Source organism: Mauremys reevesii, linkage group 1 (assembly GCF_016161935.1).
Source record: "Mauremys reevesii isolate NIE-2019 linkage group 1, ASM1616193v1, whole genome shotgun sequence".
Classification (NCBI taxonomy): Eukaryota; Metazoa; Chordata; order Testudines; family Geoemydidae; genus Mauremys; species Mauremys reevesii.
In genome coordinates, this window is record NC_052623.1 from 158,211,531 (window position 1) to 158,233,532 (window position 22,002).

At 43.7% G+C, this 22,002-nt stretch overlaps 1 protein-coding gene across 10 annotated transcripts in view; it reads left to right on the top strand.

The window, feature by feature from the left end:
- The window catches only part of KDM6A (lysine demethylase 6A), a 288,340-nt gene that overhangs the window by 183,926 nt on the left and 82,412 nt on the right, over nucleotides 1–22,002 (top strand). For all 10 annotated transcript variants that reach the window (XR_005598273.1, XM_039538040.1, XM_039538068.1 and 7 more), the window contains 2 exons: nucleotides 2,697–2,731; nucleotides 12,313–12,406. Coding sequence is in view for 9 of the 10 variants with exons in the window: in XM_039538040.1 (XP_039393974.1) it covers nucleotides 2,697–2,731; nucleotides 12,313–12,406 (129 nt within the window). In the remaining variant the exon portion in view is untranslated. The remainder of the gene's footprint in view (nucleotides 1–2,696; nucleotides 2,732–12,312; nucleotides 12,407–22,002) is intronic.

Consider the following 22,002-nt stretch of genomic DNA (forward strand, 5'->3'; position numbering starts at 1 on the left):
CTCCCAGCACTGTTTACACTGGCACTTTGCAGCGCTCAGGGATGTGTGTTTTTCACAGCGCTCGGGGGGGTGTTTTTTGCAGCGCTGTAAAGCGCCAGTGTAGCCAAGGCCTAAGAGTACTTATGCATGTACTTGAGTTATCACCCCATCCCCAAGAAGTCTTTCAACAAAACTTGGGAAGATCAGACTTCGATACTGCTGATATTTCTAAGGTAAAGAAACAAGCATGACAAAAAACATGCAAACTCTCTGTAAATCATGGGGGAGAATCATTTGTGAATCATCTTTAAAGAATAAATAGCATAGCTTTAGGAATAAATGCAGGGATTTATGATGCTATATTTGAGCTTATGTTGATGTTTTCATTAGAAAGAACTTATTTTTTTAGAGTCTGTTACTCTGCCAATTGTGTTAGTCTTAAGTTATTTTATTGTATTTAGTAAGTTATTAGAGCCTTTAAAGTGGAGATATTGAGACCTGGAAACTGGCCTTCCCCCACCTATCCTTTTACACAGCAGTGGTCTCCATAACACAGCCCTCTAAACTGATAAACTAATTACTAATTAAGGGCTGGATTCACCAGTTCAGTTTGACTGCTATGCCTTGCCCTGGTGATGCAAAGCAGTTGTAAACTCAACTATTGGTGCACTCTGGCTGCTTTATGCTGTTCTGGTATACCAGTGAATCTGCTGTTTAAATTAAAAGTTTTTAAAAAATTAAGATTGACAGAAATATTTCCCATGCATCCGACGAAGTGGGTATTCACCCACGAAAGCTCATGCTCCCATACGTCTGTTAGTCTATAAGGTGCCAAGGACTCTTTGCTGCTTTTACAGATCCAGACTAACACGGCTACCCCTCTAATATTTCATAGTAGCATTCTCTTGGATTTCTTGTTTAGTATTCATGTATGAGATTGTAAATCATTTAAAAATATATTCCTAAACAGAAAACTAGATGAAAATTTATATTTGTCTCCTGAATATGAAATGGTCTCTATGTTTTGGGAATAAAATAAAAATTGAGACAATTTTTAGTGAGTAATGTACACTGACTTTCAGTTAAAGTTTCTTAAAGGATTTTTATCATATTAACTGAGGCTTTGTCTACACTGGCACTTCATTCACATACTTTTGTTGTTCAGGGGTTTTACAAAAACACACACACACCTGCTCCCTTCTTCCCCCCCCCCCCCCCGAGTGACAAACGTTTTACCAACACAAAGCGTGAACAGCGTTTTGTCAGTGGGAGCGGTCTCCTGCCTACAAAGCCGCTGCTGCTGGTGGAGGGATGGAACTGTTTTGTCAGCAGGAGAGAGCTCTCCTGCTGACAAAAAGCAGCCACACGGGTGCATTTTAGTGGCACAGCCATGTTGCTACAAACCTCATAGTGTAGCCATAGCCTTAATGAGCATGATCCACAGTCAGAACTCATGTGTTGAGTGACATAGTCTTTGGCCTACTAGGTTTTAAAAAAAATCTTATTTAAAAATGTTAAAATATAGATTTTATGTGAATGCTTCAATTGTGGTGGTTCTGGTTATTCATTTTCTTTAAATTATACATACTTTACATATGTTTTTTCTCACTAGCACTTAGTTCATAGCTTGGGGGAGTGATTTGAAGTTATATTTGGTGAAAATAATAGTTTTCTGCAAATCAAAATAGTTTTAGGGAATGGAATTTGGTTTTGCTTTGTTGGGTGGTGGATAATTATACTGAAAAATGTATGTGAAAATTTACCAAACATAAAACAGCTTATTCATAAACACACAGAGTAAATCTTAAAAAAAAAAAAAAAAAAAAAAAAAAAATCCTAGCTAATCAGCCATCAGCAGTTGGGGGATGGACTGGCCCACAATATTTGGTATCTTACTATTATGGTGGTAGGGAGTTAGAATTCCCTTACATGCATGAATGCATACTAGGGATGCTAAAAGCATTTTGACCTTTCCAGTCAATTGTCTGTAGTTTTACATGGCTCATTGGAAAAATGACCATTTTATGCTCGACTGTCTTCTGAAATAACTGATGCTGTATGTTATTGGAAAGTTGAAACTTCCAGATTTCCCAAGACAAATAACAGTTTTAGCTATTTGAGATACTGTGCCTTAAAATCAAATTCAGTTGCTGAATCAGGGCCTTTTGAGGGTAGGTGCATGCACTAAGTCTAGAAGTAGAGGATAAGAAGCTTGTGTGCTTTTGCAGAGAGAATGTGAATGTTTTAGTGCATGTAACGTATTTTTTCTGGTCTGAGACCTATCCAGTCAGCTCCACCAGTAATTAAATAATAACAGAAAAATTGTATTTGCTTGTTTCTGATTGGCTTATGTACTGAAAATATTACAACATGGTGCTGTTAAGCATTTTCTCCATGAGAGACAGTCGGTAGCTACTTTTGTTTTTGTTAAATCTGCTGTAATTTCATAAAGCTTGTGGTACTGTATCTGATTTACAAGTTCAGGTTCAGGTTTTTGCATTGTTTGTATGTAAGCATAATACTGCTATTGGAGAACATGTTCATATTTCACCAATGCTACTGTCAGATTTGAAATCACTGATACAATTTATTTGGAAATAAACCTTAACTCACAACGAATTACTTATGTTTTTAAAATGTTTAATATTAAACTATTTCGTTCTTATTAAATGCCTGTTTTTATTATAATTAATTATTTTACTTTCCCACTTTTACAGTTCAGTTTCACATTGCCCACTTATATGAAATCCAGGTAAGTGTTAAGCTTTTTGTATTTTTGATTAAGTATAGTCAGTGTATTATATAATCAGTTTGTGAAATCCAGCCCACTAGTGACACTTTTGTGAAAGAAAGTTAGGCAGATGCTATGTGAAGTTTGCATCAACTTATGTCCATTAAGAAAATAATTATAATGGACGAACAGCCTAGGAAATATAATTTGTTGTGGTAAGTTCAAAATATTGCACATATAAGAGTCCGGCTAGCTATTTTTTCTTAATCTTTGTATTTGCCATTTCCTAGATACACTGTCAGTCATTTTCGGGCAAGAACTAAACTTGAACTATTGGCTAAAATTTCTTTCTGAAATTTAAATTGACTTTCAATACAGTAGTTCCTAAAACAGTTGCCAGATGTTCTAAGGCTCCATATGTGTGAACAGATAGATATAAAGAAATCTAAAAATGTGGTTACTGCCAAATAAGATGAGTCGTCATCTGCAGACTATAAAGTTATGCTGTTATGAATTCTGAGCCAAATTCTGCCCTCAGAGTTTCCTCAGTAGGTTTTTGGTAAGGTATGGATGGCTTATCCACCAATTTGAATGAAGATGCTAGGGTGCAAATAAATGTAACACACTAGCTATTAAGAGTTCCTTCAAAGTGTGGTGTAATTTGAGTGAAAACATAGTCACACAATGTGCATTGTACACTTTCTATTGGGTATAGATGTAGATACTAGTTTAAAAAAAACAAGTAAAAGATGTGTCCTGAAGAACACAGATAAATAGAAAACAAAAGCTCTTGTAAACAAAATAGTGCCAAGTAAATTCTGTGCTTTCCTCAACTAAAGGATAAAGTAAATGTAATTGTTGTGGGAGGAAGCATAAATTGACTTTGTTTTGTGAAAGTTAAATCATTTTTTAAAAACATGTATATTTTGTAAATAAAACATCCAGACCCTCATATCAGGTTCCTTACATCAGTGGTTTCCAAACTTTTTACTGAGGTGACCCACCCAAAGTCCAAATGTGTGTGTGTTGCGGGGGGGGCAACAAAATCATAGGCTAGGTTGGTCCTTTAGTGCTGCCTCCACACCCTGCTGAGGAAGCACTGACTACCTGCTGCAGCGTTCTCTGCCCTAGCACAACAATGCTAATTCTGGCCTTGTGCAGAAGGGAGGCTGTCATGGTGGAAAGTTGGTTGGGCCAAACCTGATTGGCACTGTGGCCCTGCAGATTAGGTTGCAATGTCACTCACCCAAATTTGGCCCAGCTGCCCCTCATTGACTGCCTCTCCTCAGCAGTAAGCCAGAATTACCATTGCAGTGCTGGGGCAGAGGACGTGGGGCAGGTCATGATGGAGTGGCAGCCGGGCCAAACCTGAGTGCTGCTGCTGCTTCTTTGTATGGCTGATGTAGAGCAACAACTACATTTTTACATTTAGGTGGTTAAGAAAGATAATTATGTCAAGAATATGGTGGCTTGAGTTGTTGCTCTGAAGACTGGAAGATCGTTGATCAATGTTCCGTCGCCGGGTTGCTGGCATTAGTCATGATTTCTCACTTAAAGTGGGCTGTGTGAAGGCTGGCATCTTCCACTCCTGAGTGGTGCTATGGCGCTGTGACCCCATGCGCCAGAATGTGATGCCTGGAGCAGGGAACTGAGGCCAGCCCCACGGGACAGGAGTTACCACTGTGGTGTTGAGTGCAGGGTGGGCTTGCTCTCCAACCACCACCCCACCGGGCCTGTGACCCATTAAACCTTCTCATGATCCCATCATTTGGGAGAAACCTCTTTATATAATTGGATGATGGTCGTTTACCCTGCCCAGTGTTTCGTCTACCCTAAATTTTCCAGTAGGGCGTGTCACAATTTAAAGCCTTAGCTCAACACAGATTAGAGCCAAGAATTTGGGCTCTGATACAAGCTGCTGTAGTTCTTGCAAAGTAGATGTACTGTGATCAGCTTCAGTAGTGCTTCAAAGGGATGATCTTGTACGCTCTTGTCCATTTCTGTGGCCATTCTTGGTGCATCCTAGCCAAAGTCTCTTGCCAGTCAACTATACATCTATGTGGTATTGAGGGTTCCCATGGAACCAAAGGTTCTGTTTAAAAACAACTTTTAAACAATGTGATATTCTCCTACAGTTAACAGTGAAAATAAATATAAATACAAGTGAAAATTACTTAATTGATTTTCATTTTCCAAGCTGAGCAAAATTCAGGAAGAAAACCAATATAAATAGCAAGAATTTTAATTAATTTGATTCATTTTGCCTAATTTGGTCATTGAATTTATTTTGTGGAAAGCCTCATATGCACAACAAAGATTATATAACTACATTTTCAGTACTTTTCTACAAATGCTGTGCAACATCATATATACCGGTACTTCAGTCCTTACCAATTGTTTATTTAGAATGTAAATCTACATTCTACCTATACAACTGCAAATTAGCTCCTACAGTGGAAAATGTTCATTTGTCATTCTCCTAGAACACCAGTTCTGTGGCAGTTGCATGTCTTTTCCAGCAAGCCCACCTAGTCTGTTGTTAATATTAAAATAAATAACCAGAATTGGAGCTGATTACTAAGAAATACCCATTTAACAAAAATTGCAGTGGAGTTTTAGCAGTGTGGGTCATTCTGTTTCAGTTTAAGTGATATCAAGAGGAATATACACAACATGGTTAATTGATTCTACTTTTAATATGTGTAAGTGAAAAATGCATATATACAAGATTAAAGGCTTGAGAAAAATGTTTTAGAACGTGTCCATCTATATTGGAGTACAATATTTTAGATAAATGGCATACATACGTATCATTTTCACCAACATAACTAGAGACAATATTGAAAAGGTGAAAATGCATTATTTCTGCTGTGCCAAAATTAACTCAAAATGTATAATATATACATGTTGCAACTTTTAAATAATGTGATAAATCTAAAAATATAATTTTAAATATGCAATTTTATTCTATAAAATGCAAACGGTATGCGTTTATGATGAGTTACTTACATTCAAGGCTAAGGCTTAGAGAGAGCTCTTGGATACAGCAGACTCTGTTTAAATGGCAGACTGCTAAATGGCATGTATACATAGGGCTTGTCTACACTACACGCTGGATCGGCAGGCAGCGATCAATCCAGCGGGGGGTCGATTCGCGATGAATTAACCGCTGAATGCTCTTCCGTCAACTCTGGTACTCCACCAGAATGAGGAGTGCAAGCGGAGTCGACGGGAGAGTGTTAGCTGTTGACTTACCGCAGTGAAGATACCACTGTAAGTAGATCTAAGTACGTCAACTTCAGCTACGCTATTCATGTAGCTGAAGTTAAGTATCTTAGATTGACCCCATGCAGTAGGGAACAGATTAACTGCACTGCATTTCAATGAGTGAGCCATGTATATATGGCGCACTTCATGTTTGTAAGCCTGCTTGCACTAGACAGATATATTTCGTAGAAAAAATATTTTGATTTACTTGGATTTCTAAAATATGCTAGTCAAAATATATCAAGTATCAGTTTAAAAAAGGGAGCTGAGGGGGGAAGTTTGAGACTTTTTTTCATGTTGAGTAGCACCTTGCTCTGAGTGATTCCACTAACATCAGTGGGATATTTTTGGGGTAAGGTTCTGTTCAACATGAGTAAAGATACCAAATCTGTCCAAATTGTGAAACAGAAATTTCAGTTGTTGTTTCAATCCCAGTAAAATTCCACTTAATCTCCTCCCCAGTACAGTTCTTTGTTCAATGCCTGATATTTATGTTCTAGAATGACAGCTAAATATATCACTTACCTAAATTCAGTTTTTAAAAAATATTGTATACAGCATGTGTTTCTAAAGCAAATAGTTAAATATTAACGTTTGCAAGCACAATCTCTTTCTGTAATATTTTGACAGTAGGTATTTTGATTCTACCTGATTAAGAATTGCCTATTGTAATGCTACCCATGTGGGCTTCAGATATGATACTAGTGTAAACAATGGGCGAGATCCTCAGCTGTTGTAAATCAGCAAAGTTCCATTGAAGTCAGTTGAACAACACTATTTTTTATTAGCCGAGACTTGGTCCAATACCTTTTCAGGCCTTGATCACAGATGTTGCAGTGCGGCGAACCTAAAATCAGTGACAAAACTCCTGATTCTGTAGTAGCACATTTAGTTAAATAATTTTAAAGTTTTTATTTTAATAATGAATCGAGTACACTTAGCCTATTTTCAACTGTTGACGATATTATGAAATGCTGCCCAGGGTGTTAAAGTGGCGTGGTAGTGAAGGGTATGTGGCTGGTTGACAGGTTAAGGAATCAACCCTCTAATTCTGAATTCTAGCCTTGAGACTTTCAAGATTCATAGGCCAGAAATGGATCATTATGATTATCTAGTCTGACCTGTGTAACTCGGACTATAGAATTTCACAAGTGATGCCAGCATCAAACCTGTTGTAACTTCTGGCTGAGCTTGAGAATATCTTTTAGAAAGTCCTCCAATCTTGTTTTAAAGACTTCAGGTGATGGAGAATCCACCAAATGCCTAGGTAAAGTTTTCCAGTGCTTACCCTCACTGTTAAAAATTATTATTACTACTCTGAATTTGTTTAGCTTCAGCTTCCATCCACAGGATGTTATGCCTTTATTTGCTGGACTAAAGAGCCTCTACTGTCAAATCCTTTTTTCTGTGTGTAGGTACCTACATGCCTATAGGTGATCAAGTCACCTGCTAACCTTCTATTTGATAAACTAAATAGATGAGCTTCTTTAGTCTCTTACTGTAATGACCTGGAATCATTCTTTTAGATATTTCTGAAGCCTTTCCAATTTGTCAAGATCCTTTTTAAATATGGACGTTAGGTCACAGTATTCAAGTAATATTCTCACTAATGCATTGGTCTCCCTGTGTAACCTTTTCACATACTGGCATATTAGCTTATTTCTAGCACTGTGTATCTTCCCCAGTAATCCAAGATTTATTAAATATCAATGAGTCACAGAACTCCTTCAGACAGTTCTCTCAGAACTCTTGGGTGCAAGTTATATCTAGTCTTGCAGATTTTAAAATGTTAACTTGAGTAATTGCTGTTTAACATCCTTCTTATTTGCTATTGGAATAGAAAGTATTTCATACTCTCACCTTTCAGTGATATCATCCAGTTTCTTTCCAAATATAGAACAGATACATTTATTGAACTCTTCTTTCTTTTCCTGCATCATTGACAATTTTACCATCCCTATCTAGTAACAGACCCTTTTTTAAAATAATTGGAGATGTACCAATCTCCTAGAACTGGAAGGGACCTTGAAAGGTCATTGAGTCCAGCCCCCTGCCTTCACTAGCAGGACCAATTTTTGCCCCAGATCCCTAAGTGGCCCCCTCAAAGATTGAACTCACAACCCTGGGTTTAGCAGGCCAATGCTCAAACCACTGAGCTATCCCTTCCCCCCTTTACCTTTGCTAAAATTTCTTTTAGTCCTGATGATGAATTTTAAAAACTCCTTTGTATTGTCGTTAACCATACTGGACATGAATTTTTCAGATAGATAGCTTCCTTTATCAGTTGTCTACATTCTGGACTTCTGATTTAGTCATTGCTATCAATTTCCCCCTTTTTCTATTTGTTATATGTTATTGCTGCTTTCACTCTCCATCTTAACCAGACTGATATTTTAATGAAGAAAGTCCTGTCTTGTGATTGTGGAATTTGGGCTTTTGGGCATCTAGTAAAGGTAACAACTCCTAATAATCATTCATATTTGCTTTGTTTAAATTTTAATTCCCAGTCAATTTTGCTTATAATTGCCTTCAGCTTCATGAAATTGTCCCCATTAAATCACCGAATAAATATCTATTTTACGGTTCAGGACTGTCTTCTGTTTGCACATAATCGATGTAACTAGGTTGTGAATATTTGCATCGAGACAGTCACTAACTTTTAGTTCAGTGGTCAATTGATCTTTGTTAGAAATGAGGTCTAATTTTGAGTATCGCTAGCTAAGCTGTAATACATTTTATGTAAGGAAATTATTATAATATTTAGAAATTCCAAAAAAGTTGTATTAGGAGTAACATGAGACCGCCAACATGTATCTCCCAGATTGAAATCAGGGAGGAGTAACCTAGGAATTAAGGCATTTAAAATAAATTGACCATTAATGTAATTATCTTTATGTACAGTATATATAGTCAAGATAACAGACACAGGTTAATGCTGTCAGATAAAATTCAGCTGTTTGAAACACTGCCCATTTAAGTAGTGAAGAAAAGAGTATACAGTCTGGAAGCCTTTTTCATCACCAGGGCCCTGAACCTATAAACTACTGTCACGGGTTTTCCCAGGATGCAACCTGGAACTGGGGTACTGCTGAGCCCTCTTTTCTTACCAACCTGGGCTCCCTCTTACACTGTGATGTTGTACAAGCTGTAAACCTCTCCAGGTATTGCACTTACACAGACATCCACCAGGCAGGGACACACCTACTTGAGTTACATGAATGCTTCTCCCAGCCACTTATGAACCAACAGCAGAGAGGCTCCAGCCTATTCTCTCCAGCTGCCCAGCCTAGGATCCCAGAGGTGTACCATCTTGCCCTTGTTAGAAGCCTGACCAGTGTAAGTTTGTTACCCAGTCCACCCCTCCCCCATTGTGTAGAGGACATGCAACAGCTTTTGTTCACTGAGCAGAGGTTTCCCTAGCACTTCAAGCAAAACACAGTGTTTTAGGTAAAATATAAAACAGATTTGTTAACAGAAAGATAGATAGATTTTAAGGGATTTTTAAGTGGTAGGCCTCATGAATAGAGATGATTACCAAAGAAAACAAAAATAAGTGCACAGTCTTAAATTCTATAAACTAAACAATATTTGAATCAAGCAGATAGTACAAACAGGTTACAGATCTTCGGTGGGTAGGCTGGAACTCTCCTTCAGCCTGGAACCACTTCCCCAGTTCAAAAGACTTTGTCCTCCAGACATGTTTCCAGGTGTTGAGTTGGCGGGGGGAGTGAGGGCAAGTAGTGATGTCACTTCCCTCTTTTCTAGCTTCTTCTAGTTTGCTGGAAAGAGCCTTTGCTATGATGTGGGTCAAGCAGTCTCCATTGTATACAGTTCCTAGGATAGTCCTTGAGTGTGTCGACTCCCTTTAACGGACCATCAGCAGCATCTGGCTGCTCCATTGTTGTACCCAAAAGGCTGGTTGTGGGTGTTCCCAACCTCCCAACATATTTCAGTAACACACACAAAACTTTATAACTTCCCATACAGTGATAGCACATACAATCCAACAAGATATTAATGTTTAACAGATCAAGACTTTTAAAATGATATCTCACAAGGCATACTTTGTACAAAACATACACCTCTACCCCGATATAACGCGACCCGATATAACATGAATTTGGATATAATGCAGTAAAGCAGTGCTCCCAGGGGGGGTGGGGCTGCGCACTCCGGTGGATCAAAGCAGGTTCGATATAACACGGTTTCACCTATAACGCAGTAAGATTTTTTTGGCTCCCGAGGACAGCATTATATCGAGGTAGAGGTGTATCATAATTATATGACGGTGGTGAATATGGGGGTTCCAGGGTGCTGCTTTGAGGTACAGAGTGCCACAACTACTCAGAGGTTTGCAGCTTGAGGGCCCATGCTTCTACAGTACATATGAATTAGAAAGTGAACACTTTCATGATTCAAGCATATCTTGTATAAATTGAGGATAAGATAAGATAGAATATCCTAATGCTGCTAATATATTCTTCTTCGAGTGATTGCTCCTATGCATTCCAGTTAGGTGTGCGCGCTGCGCGTGCACGGCATCTCGGAACTTTTTTACCCTAGCAACTCCGGCGGGCCGGCTGGCGCCCCCTGGAGTGGCGCCGCTATGGCGCGTGTTATATACCCCAGCCGGCCCGTCCGCTCCTCAGTTCCTTCTTACCGCCCGTGACGGCCAGTTGGAACTGTGGAGTGCTCTGTCCTCCACTACCCTCCAGGCAGGCACCGGGCCGTTGACTCCGGCGCTGCAAGGGCCGTCGAGTCCGGCACCGCCACGCTCCCCGGCACCGTCCGCGGTTGAGCCACGACTGCCGTCGACGCCGGAGACATTCTCTGCGGCGCGTGAGCTGATACAGGTCGTAGAGGCACCGAGCCCCCGGCACCGCCGGTGCGGGCTGTCGCGTCCGTCGGAAAGCCGGCGATGATGATCCGGCCGCCCTCCGCGGACCGCCGGCACAAGCGACACTCCCGGTCCCGATGAAGGTCGCCTTCTCGCCATTCTCGATCTCGGCACCGTTCGCTGTCCCGGTACCGGTCGCCATCCCGCCGCCGGTCGGAGTCCCGGTACCGTTCGTCATCTCGAGCAATCACTCGAAGAAGAAAAGACGGTTACTCACCGTAGTAACTGTTGTTCTTCGAGATGTGTTGCTCCTATCCATTCCAGACCCGCCCTCCTTCCCCACTGTCGGAGTAGCCGGCAAGAAGGAACTGAGGAGTGGACGGGCCGGCTGGGGTATATAACACGCGCCATAGCGGCGCCACTCCAGGGGGCGCCAGCCGGCCCGCCGGAGTTGCTAGGGTAAAAAAGTTCTGAGATGCCGTGCACGCGCGGCGCGCACATCTAACTGGAATGGATACGAGCAACACATCTCGAAGAACAACAGTTACTACGGTGAGTAACCGTCTTTTCCAGTACCTTTTAATGGCTGTGTATATTTGAAAACCATAGCTCCCAGTATGACTGAAATCATCTTACTATTGGGTAATAAACATCGAATGCTACCTACAGCCATAAGTTATAGAAAAATAGATTTTAAAATATTGACTTTTTTGCATCATCTACAAACTGCCTCAGCCACCAACATTAGAGCATGGCTGCACTACAGCAGCACAATTACAGCGGTGCAGGTGTAACGCCATAGTGCAGATGCTTTCTACATCAGTGGAAGGGTTTTTTCCACTGATGCGGTTAATCCATCTCTGCAAGAGGCGACAGCTATGTTGACGAAAGAATTCTGTTGACCTCACTGCATCTTGACAGGGGGTTAGGTTCAGATAACTTCAGTGCTCAGGGTGCAGTATTTTTCACAGCCCTGGGTGAAGTAGCTAGGCCTATCTTATTTTTAAGTGTAAGCAGGGTCTTCGTTTCTGTTTGTTTCTGTTTTGTAGTTTGTGGGAGGAATTTACAAGTTTATTAACTGCACTCTGTTATGATAGTAATGAGCTCAGTGTACACCCTGACTAAAACAGTATAGGAATGTAGAGCCAAATTTAAGAAAACCCATTTTGATGTTGCAGTGACCATTGGTTTGAATATGAATGGCATGATGCATATGTAGGAAACCTGGCTAAACCACTCTTTAGCAAAATTTTCCTCTTCATTATACTGTTTTATGTGTTGACTTTATACCAACTATTATATCTTCAGACAGGTTTTTCCACTGCACTATGTATCTCCATCATTAAAGCTTTTGTTGCACTGTATACAAGAAATTTTGTTGTAGATTTTCTGGGAATGCATGTGTGTGCTGTCAGTGCTGTGTAACAGTTACTATTGGTGGTAGGATATAAGTTTTATGAATAATCAATTTCCTTTTTGCCTCTTCCTACTCTTGCAGAGAAAGTATCACTCTGCAAAGGAAGCTTATGAACAACTTTTGCAGACCGAAAACCTTCCTGTACAAGTAAAGGCAACTGTCTTACAGCAATTAGGTATGTAAAAGCAAGTTTTTTGTGTGTGCGTGTGTTTGGATTTGCCTCTCTGGTTGTTTTTATTTTGCTGTGTGTCTTTGCAATTAATAATTACTGCATTCAGAAGATACTTTTTGAAGTCTCTATTTCCAGTGAGTCAAAAATTCATGAGGTTTTTACCCAAGTCAGAGAGAATAACATAACCATAGATAACCTCTCTACTAGTAGAAGGGAGGAGAGAGACAGATGTTTAATGGAAACTTTATAATTTGTTGCGTTCTTGGATATTATGGTGATTTATACTAACAGTACATTGTGCAGTATAGTGGAGAATTTTGGTGAAAAACAGGAGCGGTTAAGCGCCGGTTGCAACAAAATATTTATTTTGTTTGTGGGGGGGGTTATAATGGAAACTGCATAAATGTGTGAAAAGAAACCTAAAAGCTGGAGTCATTTTCCATGTTTTTGAAAGTTTATGTATATTCTTTAGTCTACGCTTTCTACTGGATGGGTAGAACATTCTTCATTTATCACATAGGCTTTATAAAAATATTTTCAAAGTATATTCACTTTATTTTTTTTATTTAATACAGAGAATTCTTCATTCACTATTGTCACGTTTTTATCTAATTTAATATTTTTAATATTTAGTCTGCTTCCTTCAGTCTTCCTTTCCTTTTTGATAATTGGCAGATTACTTCATCAAGAATTTTTCTATAATGCTTGCCTTTTGTGATGTAGATTGGTTGTTTATGCTTGGATTTAATTTGCTTAGCTTTTGATTTTCTGCATAGGAGTAATAATAAATAAAACTTGCTGAAATTTACATCTGCCATGTAAGAGCATGAATGGTAGAGACACCACACCAGCTACAAATCAGCTACAAATCACTAGTCCCTACTTTTGAAACCCATAAGTGGGGTAAGAGAAGGTATTCAAATGTGGGTCAGGTTCTTCTTCGAGTGCTGGCCCTGTGGGTGCTCCACTCCAGGTGATGGTGCATCCTGGTGCAGTTGATTGGAGATCATCAGTAACAATGCCTGATCTGGACTCACGCTCTCAGCTGCTGTCTCGTTAGAGTCTGCATGAGCGCGCTCATCCCGCACCCCCCTTAGTTCCTTCTTAACCATCCTCGGCTGAAGACAGGACTCAGGGCAATGCTGATCCTCTTCCCTGGTCTCTGAAGGAAACAAGTACAAAGACATAGAAATAGTTAGTTAGTAACATCCCAGTTATTTCCCTTCCTTTAAAATAGTTAGTTTAAAAAAAAAAATCCCTCAAGGTTGTCTCCCGTTGAGAAACTCCCCTGGCATTCCTAGTGCAAAAATGCCAGGTCTTCAGGATTTAAGAAATCTACTAGCCCCTCCCCGACTCGAATGCTTAAATGGGGGCACCCCCAGACATTTACTGTCATGGGTTGCTGGAAAATGCATTCCGAGTCGTGGGTAGGGCTGTCCTATGCCACTGAATCAGTAGCGATTGGGTCGTTCAATCCTAATGTCAGGACCGTCGCCCTTGCTACCTTCGTCACTGTTTTAACTTTCTCCTGTTGAGACTCCCTGCCAATTATACACGCCTGTAGCTGCGCCTGCAGCCTCTCAATTTTTCCTTTAAGGTTTAAGTTGTCCTGTTTTAACACTCCAGTAGGTACCCACGCACTTTCTCTATCACCTCCTCTACCTCTATTCAGTCCACGACCTCTCCAACCCCGGCCACGACCACGGGGAGAGTATCCAGGACCCTCTGTTTTTCATTGTCCTAACTGAGTTCGCAGTTCATTAACAGGAGTTCCTTCCTGTTGCTTAACTGGTGTCTCTACCTTTGCAATCCATTCGTCCCAAGGTACCTCTTTACCTCCATTCTCGCACCAAGCATTCATCCAGTCTAACACACCAGGAGGCAGTGCCTCCAGAACAAGCTGCTTCAAATCCTCCAAGTTAGCAAACCCTGCTGTTAATCTAGTATAAGTTTGAATCCTGTCTGCCAGCTTTGCCAGAGCTTCCCCTGGCAATCTTGCAATTCCTTTAAGGGCTGCTAACTCACTGGATAACTTAAAGTGCTTCTGAGCCACGCGTTTAAGCATTTGTGCCACATCATCATCAAAACCGAGAGTATGACAGTTCAGGGGTCCCAAAAGGGTTTGCACCAAAATTGGTTCCTGCAACATGTCAATTCCTACCGCTCTGAGTAACTGCGAGCCTTTATGGAGCCATGCCATAAACTCATTAAAATTTTCAGAGGGGGGAGGTCCAACAGCTCCGGCTAATGCAGTTAGTTCATTAATCTTTAAAGCGTTAAGCTGCTCACACGTGGTGGATGAGGGGTATATGTACTTTTGTGTTCCTGATTCCTTTCCCTTTCTGCATAATTACGGCGGAGCCATTGCTCCCTTAAACGATCCGTTAATTTTTTTGTTGCAGTTTCCACTTCATCCCGTAACTTTAGTTCAGCGGGGCTATTTGTATGCGGGGTGGCATCGAGGGTAAAGTGGGGAATAGGATTTTCAGTGGGGCTTTCTGTCCCATTTTCACCCATTTCTCCTATTTTTACTGGAATTGATATAGGTTTTGGGGAGGGCTTACCCAAAACCTGGCTCACATCATAAGGCGGCGGTTGCGGTGCGGTAGCCCCTGCCCATGGGTCACGACAGGATGGTTTAACAGGGTCATTCCATATGTCCCCATTGCAACACCCATCCCAACTGTCCCATGTTCCATCTTTTAATTTGGCAAGAGCCACCTGTTTCCATTTCTGTCCCCATTCCTCAGGCATCGTAATAGCACCTGAGGCACGTTGAACACCAAGGGACGGCACCTTTTGCTTCTGCAGGTTTTCTACAGCTGTTTCCAATTTTTTTATTTTCCTGCTTTACTTGCTCGAGCATATCATGCGTCTGGACTGCCTGTTGCCCTGCTAAAAGAGCTTGGGCTTTCCAGTGCTCAACTGCCCAGGTTGCCTCTTCTACTTCTCCTATTTTTTCTGTTACTTGTTTGGCCAGCATGCTGTTTAAGCCATCTTACTGCCATAGACATAAGTTGCAAAATTCTTGCTTTTTTACTTTTATTACTATTTCTCAAAGCCTCGGTTTCTACCATTGCTCTACATATGCCAGTCCATGTTTCCCCACTCTCTTTTTTAAATTCATATGGACCCCCTTTACTGGCAATGCAGTGGGTCCAAGAGTTATTAAACTCCGTGAGGATCATTAGGGAGGGGATCAGGGGGTTCTCTAGCTCGAGGTTTTCTGCCATGTTAGATCGCGATTCCTACACGGCAGGTTCGCTTACTCACCAGGTCAGTGGTCAGGGTCACCAGTGTTGTCAGATGCTACCGGTGTGGTGCTCTGCTCTGTTCAATGTTGAGATCAATCGGCTGCGTGCATGTGTTCCCTCTGTGTGCTGCCCCAGCTCTGCGCAGATAGCTGACACAGCAGACCCCAAGAGAACCCCCAATGACCACAGACTCTAGTAAGGTACGAAGGCACGTCGGCCAGGTTTATTGTCGAAGAAAAGCACAATCTCCAGCTCCCTGGCATACGTAGTCCAAGGTGCTGCTAAGATACAGCTAGCCAGTACATATGTGCTCCTTGACAATGGACTCAGCTCAGTCAGTGGCGGGACTTTCCACTGCCTCCTCGGCTGGACAAAGACACCGCCCCAGGGATGCATTCTTATACACAGGTACAAACAAGTTACACATCACTCCTGACGTATTGAGGTGCAACCCTTCTACGTAGCAAGGTACAACCCCTCTACGTAGTAAGGTGCCGCCTCTCACCTTGTACATGTTGGTTTGAACAAAACAACTCTATCCACCATATTACTCTTTTGGCCCTGTCATTGGGATGGGTCAGCCTGTTCCTTGTTATTTGTGTGGAATGTACAAGTATGTGAATGTTCTGATATCTAGTGTTCAGTACCTTTTAGGTACGTATCTTCTTGCAGCATCAGCCCTTTCCTTGCCAGCTTCTGTGAGCAGGGCCTGCCTCTGGCTCACAGCTTAACTTTGCTTTATGTTAGCAAAGTCTTGACCATTACTTTAGTTCAGGCCTTAGGCCTCATACCGGGCCTCTGATACCAAGGTTTATATCTCAGGGTCTCCTCTTACTACACCTGTCAAGACTCTATATCATGGTCTGACGGGGACACATGCTGTGTGAAGTGCCTCGGCGAGACACACATCCCTGCCAAGTTTATCCATTGTACCAGCCTCAAAACCAGGGCTCTTTGTGACAGGGACCTGTGGCTGAAAATGCTCCTGATGGAGAAATCCCTACAGCCGTTCATGGAGACGGGCAATAGCAAACCCTCTCCCTCACGCTCCCCGGCCAGATCTGAACCTATCGGGAGCACGGCTTCACCCTCTCATGCGAAGAGGCAGGAAGCCCAATTGTCTCCGTCCAGAGGCTTTCAAAAGGGAAAAGGGTCTCCTGCGAGATCCTTACCCTCAGTGCTGACAGCGCTGAAGGCAGGTGCCTCCGACCATCCCAGCACCTCAGCCACAGCTCCCGCGGAGCGCAGAGGCAGGGACCCAACTTCCCATACTGAGAAGGTCTCCTTGGCACCAGTCCCCATGGCATCAAAAATAGACCTGGTGCCAACAACGCATTCTGCCCCGGTACCGACAAAAAAGTTGGCACTGAGCCTGTCTGCCACTCCAGCAGCAGCAGCCGACCTCCCGCAGGATGCCTACAAACGGCCCCTGGCACCGGGGAAGGCAAAACAGAAGTCAGTGCACGCTTCTGAGCACAGATCACTCTCCGCAGGATCACAGCCCAGGGAACAGCAGCAGCAATTCTGAAGTCAGTATGACATCTCAGTGGCCCTTCAGCCTGATTCTCCACTCCTTGACACACAGTGCTCGCTCTTTGACCAGCCGTTCTCCCCACCTGACCTGGCTACCTTCCCTGATAGTGAGCCTGATATGCAGCAGCAGCAGGAGTTCTCCCTACCTGCCTCTCCTCCTCCATCGGAAACTTTTGCACCTCAGGTCACAGCTCACAACCACCAGCCTCAGTTTCCCTAATTCGTCCCCCATGGGCGGCACCTAACTTCACTTATCCCATGCCTTGGCCTCAGTGGTACCCTTGGCTAGCTCCTGCTGCCACTCGTCCTCATGCTTCTTCCACCAGACCACAAGCTTCTTCTGCACCTCTATCTCCAGCTGATTCATACCCTGATTCACCAACTCCTAACTCTCCATCAGCTCCAGACGGAGCCCTCATGCCTCCGCCTCCACAGAATGTGGACGACTTTAAACAATTCCAAGAACTTTTCAAGAGGGTGGCCCTCAGCCAGGACTTCCCTTTAGAGGAGGTCCAGGAGAGACAACACAGACTCCTCAATATCCTCCAAACCTGTGCTCCCTCAAAGATCGCACTCCCCATAAATGAAGCACTCCTAGAACCAGCTGACACCCTTTGGCAGACCCCAGCCTCTATCCCACCAACTTGCAAAAAGGCTGACGGTAAATATTATGTTCCTGCTAACGACGTAGACTTCTGATTTTCCCATCCACAACTGAATTCTCTTGTAGTGGATGCAGCGACACACAGGAAGAAACAGCCACACTGCCGGCCCACCCCGCAAAACAAGGACCTCAAACACCTTGACTTCTTGGGCCGCAAGGTCTATACCTCTTCCACTCTGCAATTCAGAATTGCAAACTATTCCGCTCTACTTGCAAGCTACAACTTCGACAATTACAATAAACTCTTCGATTTTACCTCCCATATCCCGGAGGACAGGAGAGCAGACTTTGTCAGTCCTTGTCCAGTTGCTCTCCAGAATGGCCCTACAAGCATCTCTAGACATGGCAGACACAGCAGCCCGGACTACCGCCACAGCGGAGGTTATGCGCAGATCTTCCTGACTATCTGCATCTGGTATCCCCAAAGACCTGCAGACCAAAGTGGAGGACCTCCCCTTTGATAAAGATAAGCTTTTTTTCCAAAAAAACCAACAAAGTCCTTCACGCTATGAAAGACTCTAGAGCAACCCTGCACACCCTGGGCATTTACCCATCCCTTCCCAGGAGACAACGGTGTCAACCGTATCAGAGGCCACACACACAACACTATAACCAGCCCTGGCCCAGACCATACGATATAGCCAGGAATCGCGCTAGACCTCCTTGTCGCAGACAAAACCAAAGTGCAACCAGCTACCTCCCACCCATCAGGAAACAAACAACAATTTTGAAGCGTTGGTTGAGGGTCTGCACGACCACCCCTTGACTCCACCGCCTATTTGCCCATTTGGCCACCATCTCCAGGTTTTCCACCATACTTGGCAGCAGATCACACAGGCCCCTTCTGTCCTGGAAATAGTTCAGTCCGGTTACTCCATCCCTTTTATATCCTACCCTGTCCCCATTCCTGTCCCTCCTCAGGGACCCCTCTCATGAGCACCTACTTCGCATAGAAGTGGCTCATCTTCTACAGCTAGGGACAGTGGAACCTGTGCCGACACAACATTGAGGAAAAGAGTTGTACTCCCACTACTTTCTGACCCAAAAGAAGAGCTGGGGATGGAGGCCTATACTAGACCTACGCTGATTGAACAAATTTATACGTGTACAGAAATTCAAGATGGTCACACCTGGCACAATAATACCCGCGCTGGAACAAGGGGACTGGTTCACAGCCCTCGACCTACTTTTCACATAGCCAGCCCACAGACGCTTCCTGCGATTCACACTTGGACACGACCATTTTCAATACAGGGTACTCCCTTTCTGACTCTCCACAGCACCAAGAGTATTCTCCAAGACCCTAGCCGTAGTCGTGGCCCTCCTCCACAGACATGGGATCATACTTCCCCCTACCTAAATGATTGCCTCATCAAAGGCAATTCATACGATGAGACATTACGAGCTACCCATTTCGCCCTCTTCCACAGCTTAGGTCTGCAAATGAACTTCCAAAAATCCACCCTGACAACTACACAGCAGATTGAATTAATCGGCGCTCACCTGGTCTCAGTCCAAACCAGAGCATCACTCCCGCACAACAGATTCCTCACTGTTACACATATCATATACACACTCTCCGTTTGTCCCAGGACACAGGCAACAATTTGCCTACAGCTCCTTGGCCACATGGCAGCCACCACCTTCGTGGTCAAGTACGCCAGGCTGTACATGAGATGTCTTCAGGGTTGGCTCAACTCCAACTACAAACCCAGCAGACACAGCTTTTGCATGATGCTAACTCCTCCAGCGAACGTACTAGCTTCCCTACAATGGTGGACAAGACCAGAGAACCTTTGCATGGGCATTCCCTTCCAGCAATGCTCCCTGGCGCTCATGCTCACCATGGACGCTTCCCTGATCGGTTGGAGAGTGCACCTGTGGGGGACACGCGGCACAGGGCTGCTGGTCCCTGCCAGAGACGCGTCCGCACATAAATCTCCTAGAGCTCAGAGCAGTGAGACAAGCCTGCCTTCACTTTCTCCCCCTCCATAAAGAACAAATCTATCAGGGTCCTAACAGACAATATAGCATGTATGTTTTACATCAACAGATGGGGGGAGCACATTGCACTCCCTATGCATGGAGGCCATCCAGTTATGGAATTGGTGCATACAACACCACATAGAAATTACCACTTCATACCTACCCGGATGTCACAACACTACTGCTGACACACTCAGCAGACACTTGTGCAAAGAACATGAATGGGAATTACATCCCATGATACGACAACAGCTGTTCTCCCACTGGGGCACCCTGTCGATAGACCTCTTTGCCACAACCCAGAATCGCAAATGCCACCTAGTTTGCTCCAGAGCGAGATTTGGGACTGCATCCCTAGGAGACACGTTCCTCATCCCATGGAACAACTCTCTCATATACTGCTTTGCACCGATCCCTCTGATACACTGGGTTCTATGCAGGATCAGAGACGACAAAGCCTGGGTCATACTTATTGCCCCAGTTTGGCTGAGACAGACATGGTATCCTTACCTGCTCCACATGTCCATCTGTCCTCCACGGACTCTCCCCAACAGACTAGATCTGCTTTCTCAGGACGACGGCCAGCTTCTTCATCTGCAGCTCCAGAGACTCCACCTGATGGCGTGGTTCCTTCAAGGTTCTAGACCCACGAATTAGCTTGTTGTGAGCAAGTCCTGCATAGTAGAAAAGACTCCACTCGTAAGATTTACCTGCAGAAGTGGAAATGCTTCTCCATGTGGTGTTCCCATAAACACTTGACACCCCATACCGTGACTCTCCTTAACGTCCTAGACTACCTTTTGAAACTAAAACAGGACAGGCTCTCGCTCAGCTCCATCAGAGTATATCTTGCAGCCCTCCCCACCTTCCATGATTTGCTGGACGGATATTCACTCTTTGCCCTCCCCACCATAAAACGCTTTCTCACGGGCCTGCAAAATCTCTACCCTGAGATTTATCCATCAGCAGCTGCCTGGAATCTCAACCTAGTTCTTTGCGGTCTTATGAAACCTCCCTTCAAGCTCTTAGCTACCTCATCTCTTCTCCACATGTCTACAAAGGTAACTTTCTTGGGCCTGGTCTACACTGGGGGGGAGGGGTTCGAACTAAGGTACGCAAGTTCAGCTACGCGAATAGCGTAGCTGAACTCGAACTACCTTAGTTCGAACTACTTACCCGTCCTGACAACACGGGATCGAAGTCCGCGGCTCCCCCGTCGACTCCGCCACCGCCGTTCGCGGTGGTGGAGTTCCGGAGTCGACGGGAGCGCATTCGGAGTTCGATATATCGTGTCTAGATGAGACGCGATATATCGAACTCCGAGAAGTCGATCGCTACCCGCCGACCCGGGCGGGTAGTATGGACGTACCCTTGGTTGCTATAACATCAGCAAGGAGAGTAGGAGAAAGAAGCACCCTGATGGCCTACCCTCCCTACACAACCTTCTCTAAAGAGAAAGTTACTCTGCAACCCCACCCTAAATTTCTCCCTACGGTGGTGTCCACCTTCCACCTTAACCAACCAATATACTTACCTGTATTCTATCCCAAACTTCATGAGACTCCGCACAAAGCAGCTGTACCTACCCTCGACGTCAGACGAGCAATCACCTTTTATCTAGACAGGACTAAACCATTTTGTAAGTCTCCACGGCTATTTGTCTCCACTAACGAGAGATCGAAGGGTGCTCCTACCTCCTAAGCAATGCCTTTCCAAGTGGATCTCTGACTGCATCAGATCCTGTTACCGCATTCAGCATGGCCAATCACCTGAAGGCATCAGAATTCATTCTACTTGAGCTATGTCAAGATCCATTACCTTCCTCCATAACGTACCTATTCCTGATATCTGTAAGGCAGCCACGTGGACATCTGAACACACATTTACCAAACATTATGCTATCACGCAGGATACCACGGCAGACACCATAGTAGGCCACACAGTACTGTCTACATTCGTCATTGCCGCAACTCCAAAGTCCCACCGGCCATAGTGGGTGCTGCTTCACATTCACCTGGAGTGGAGCACCCACAGGGACAGCATTCGAAGAAGAAGAGAAGGTTACTCACCTTGCAGTAACTGAGGTTCTTCGAGATGTGTGTCCCTGTGTGTGCTCCATTACCCACCCTCCTCCCCTTTACTTTGGAGTACTACTCTGAGAT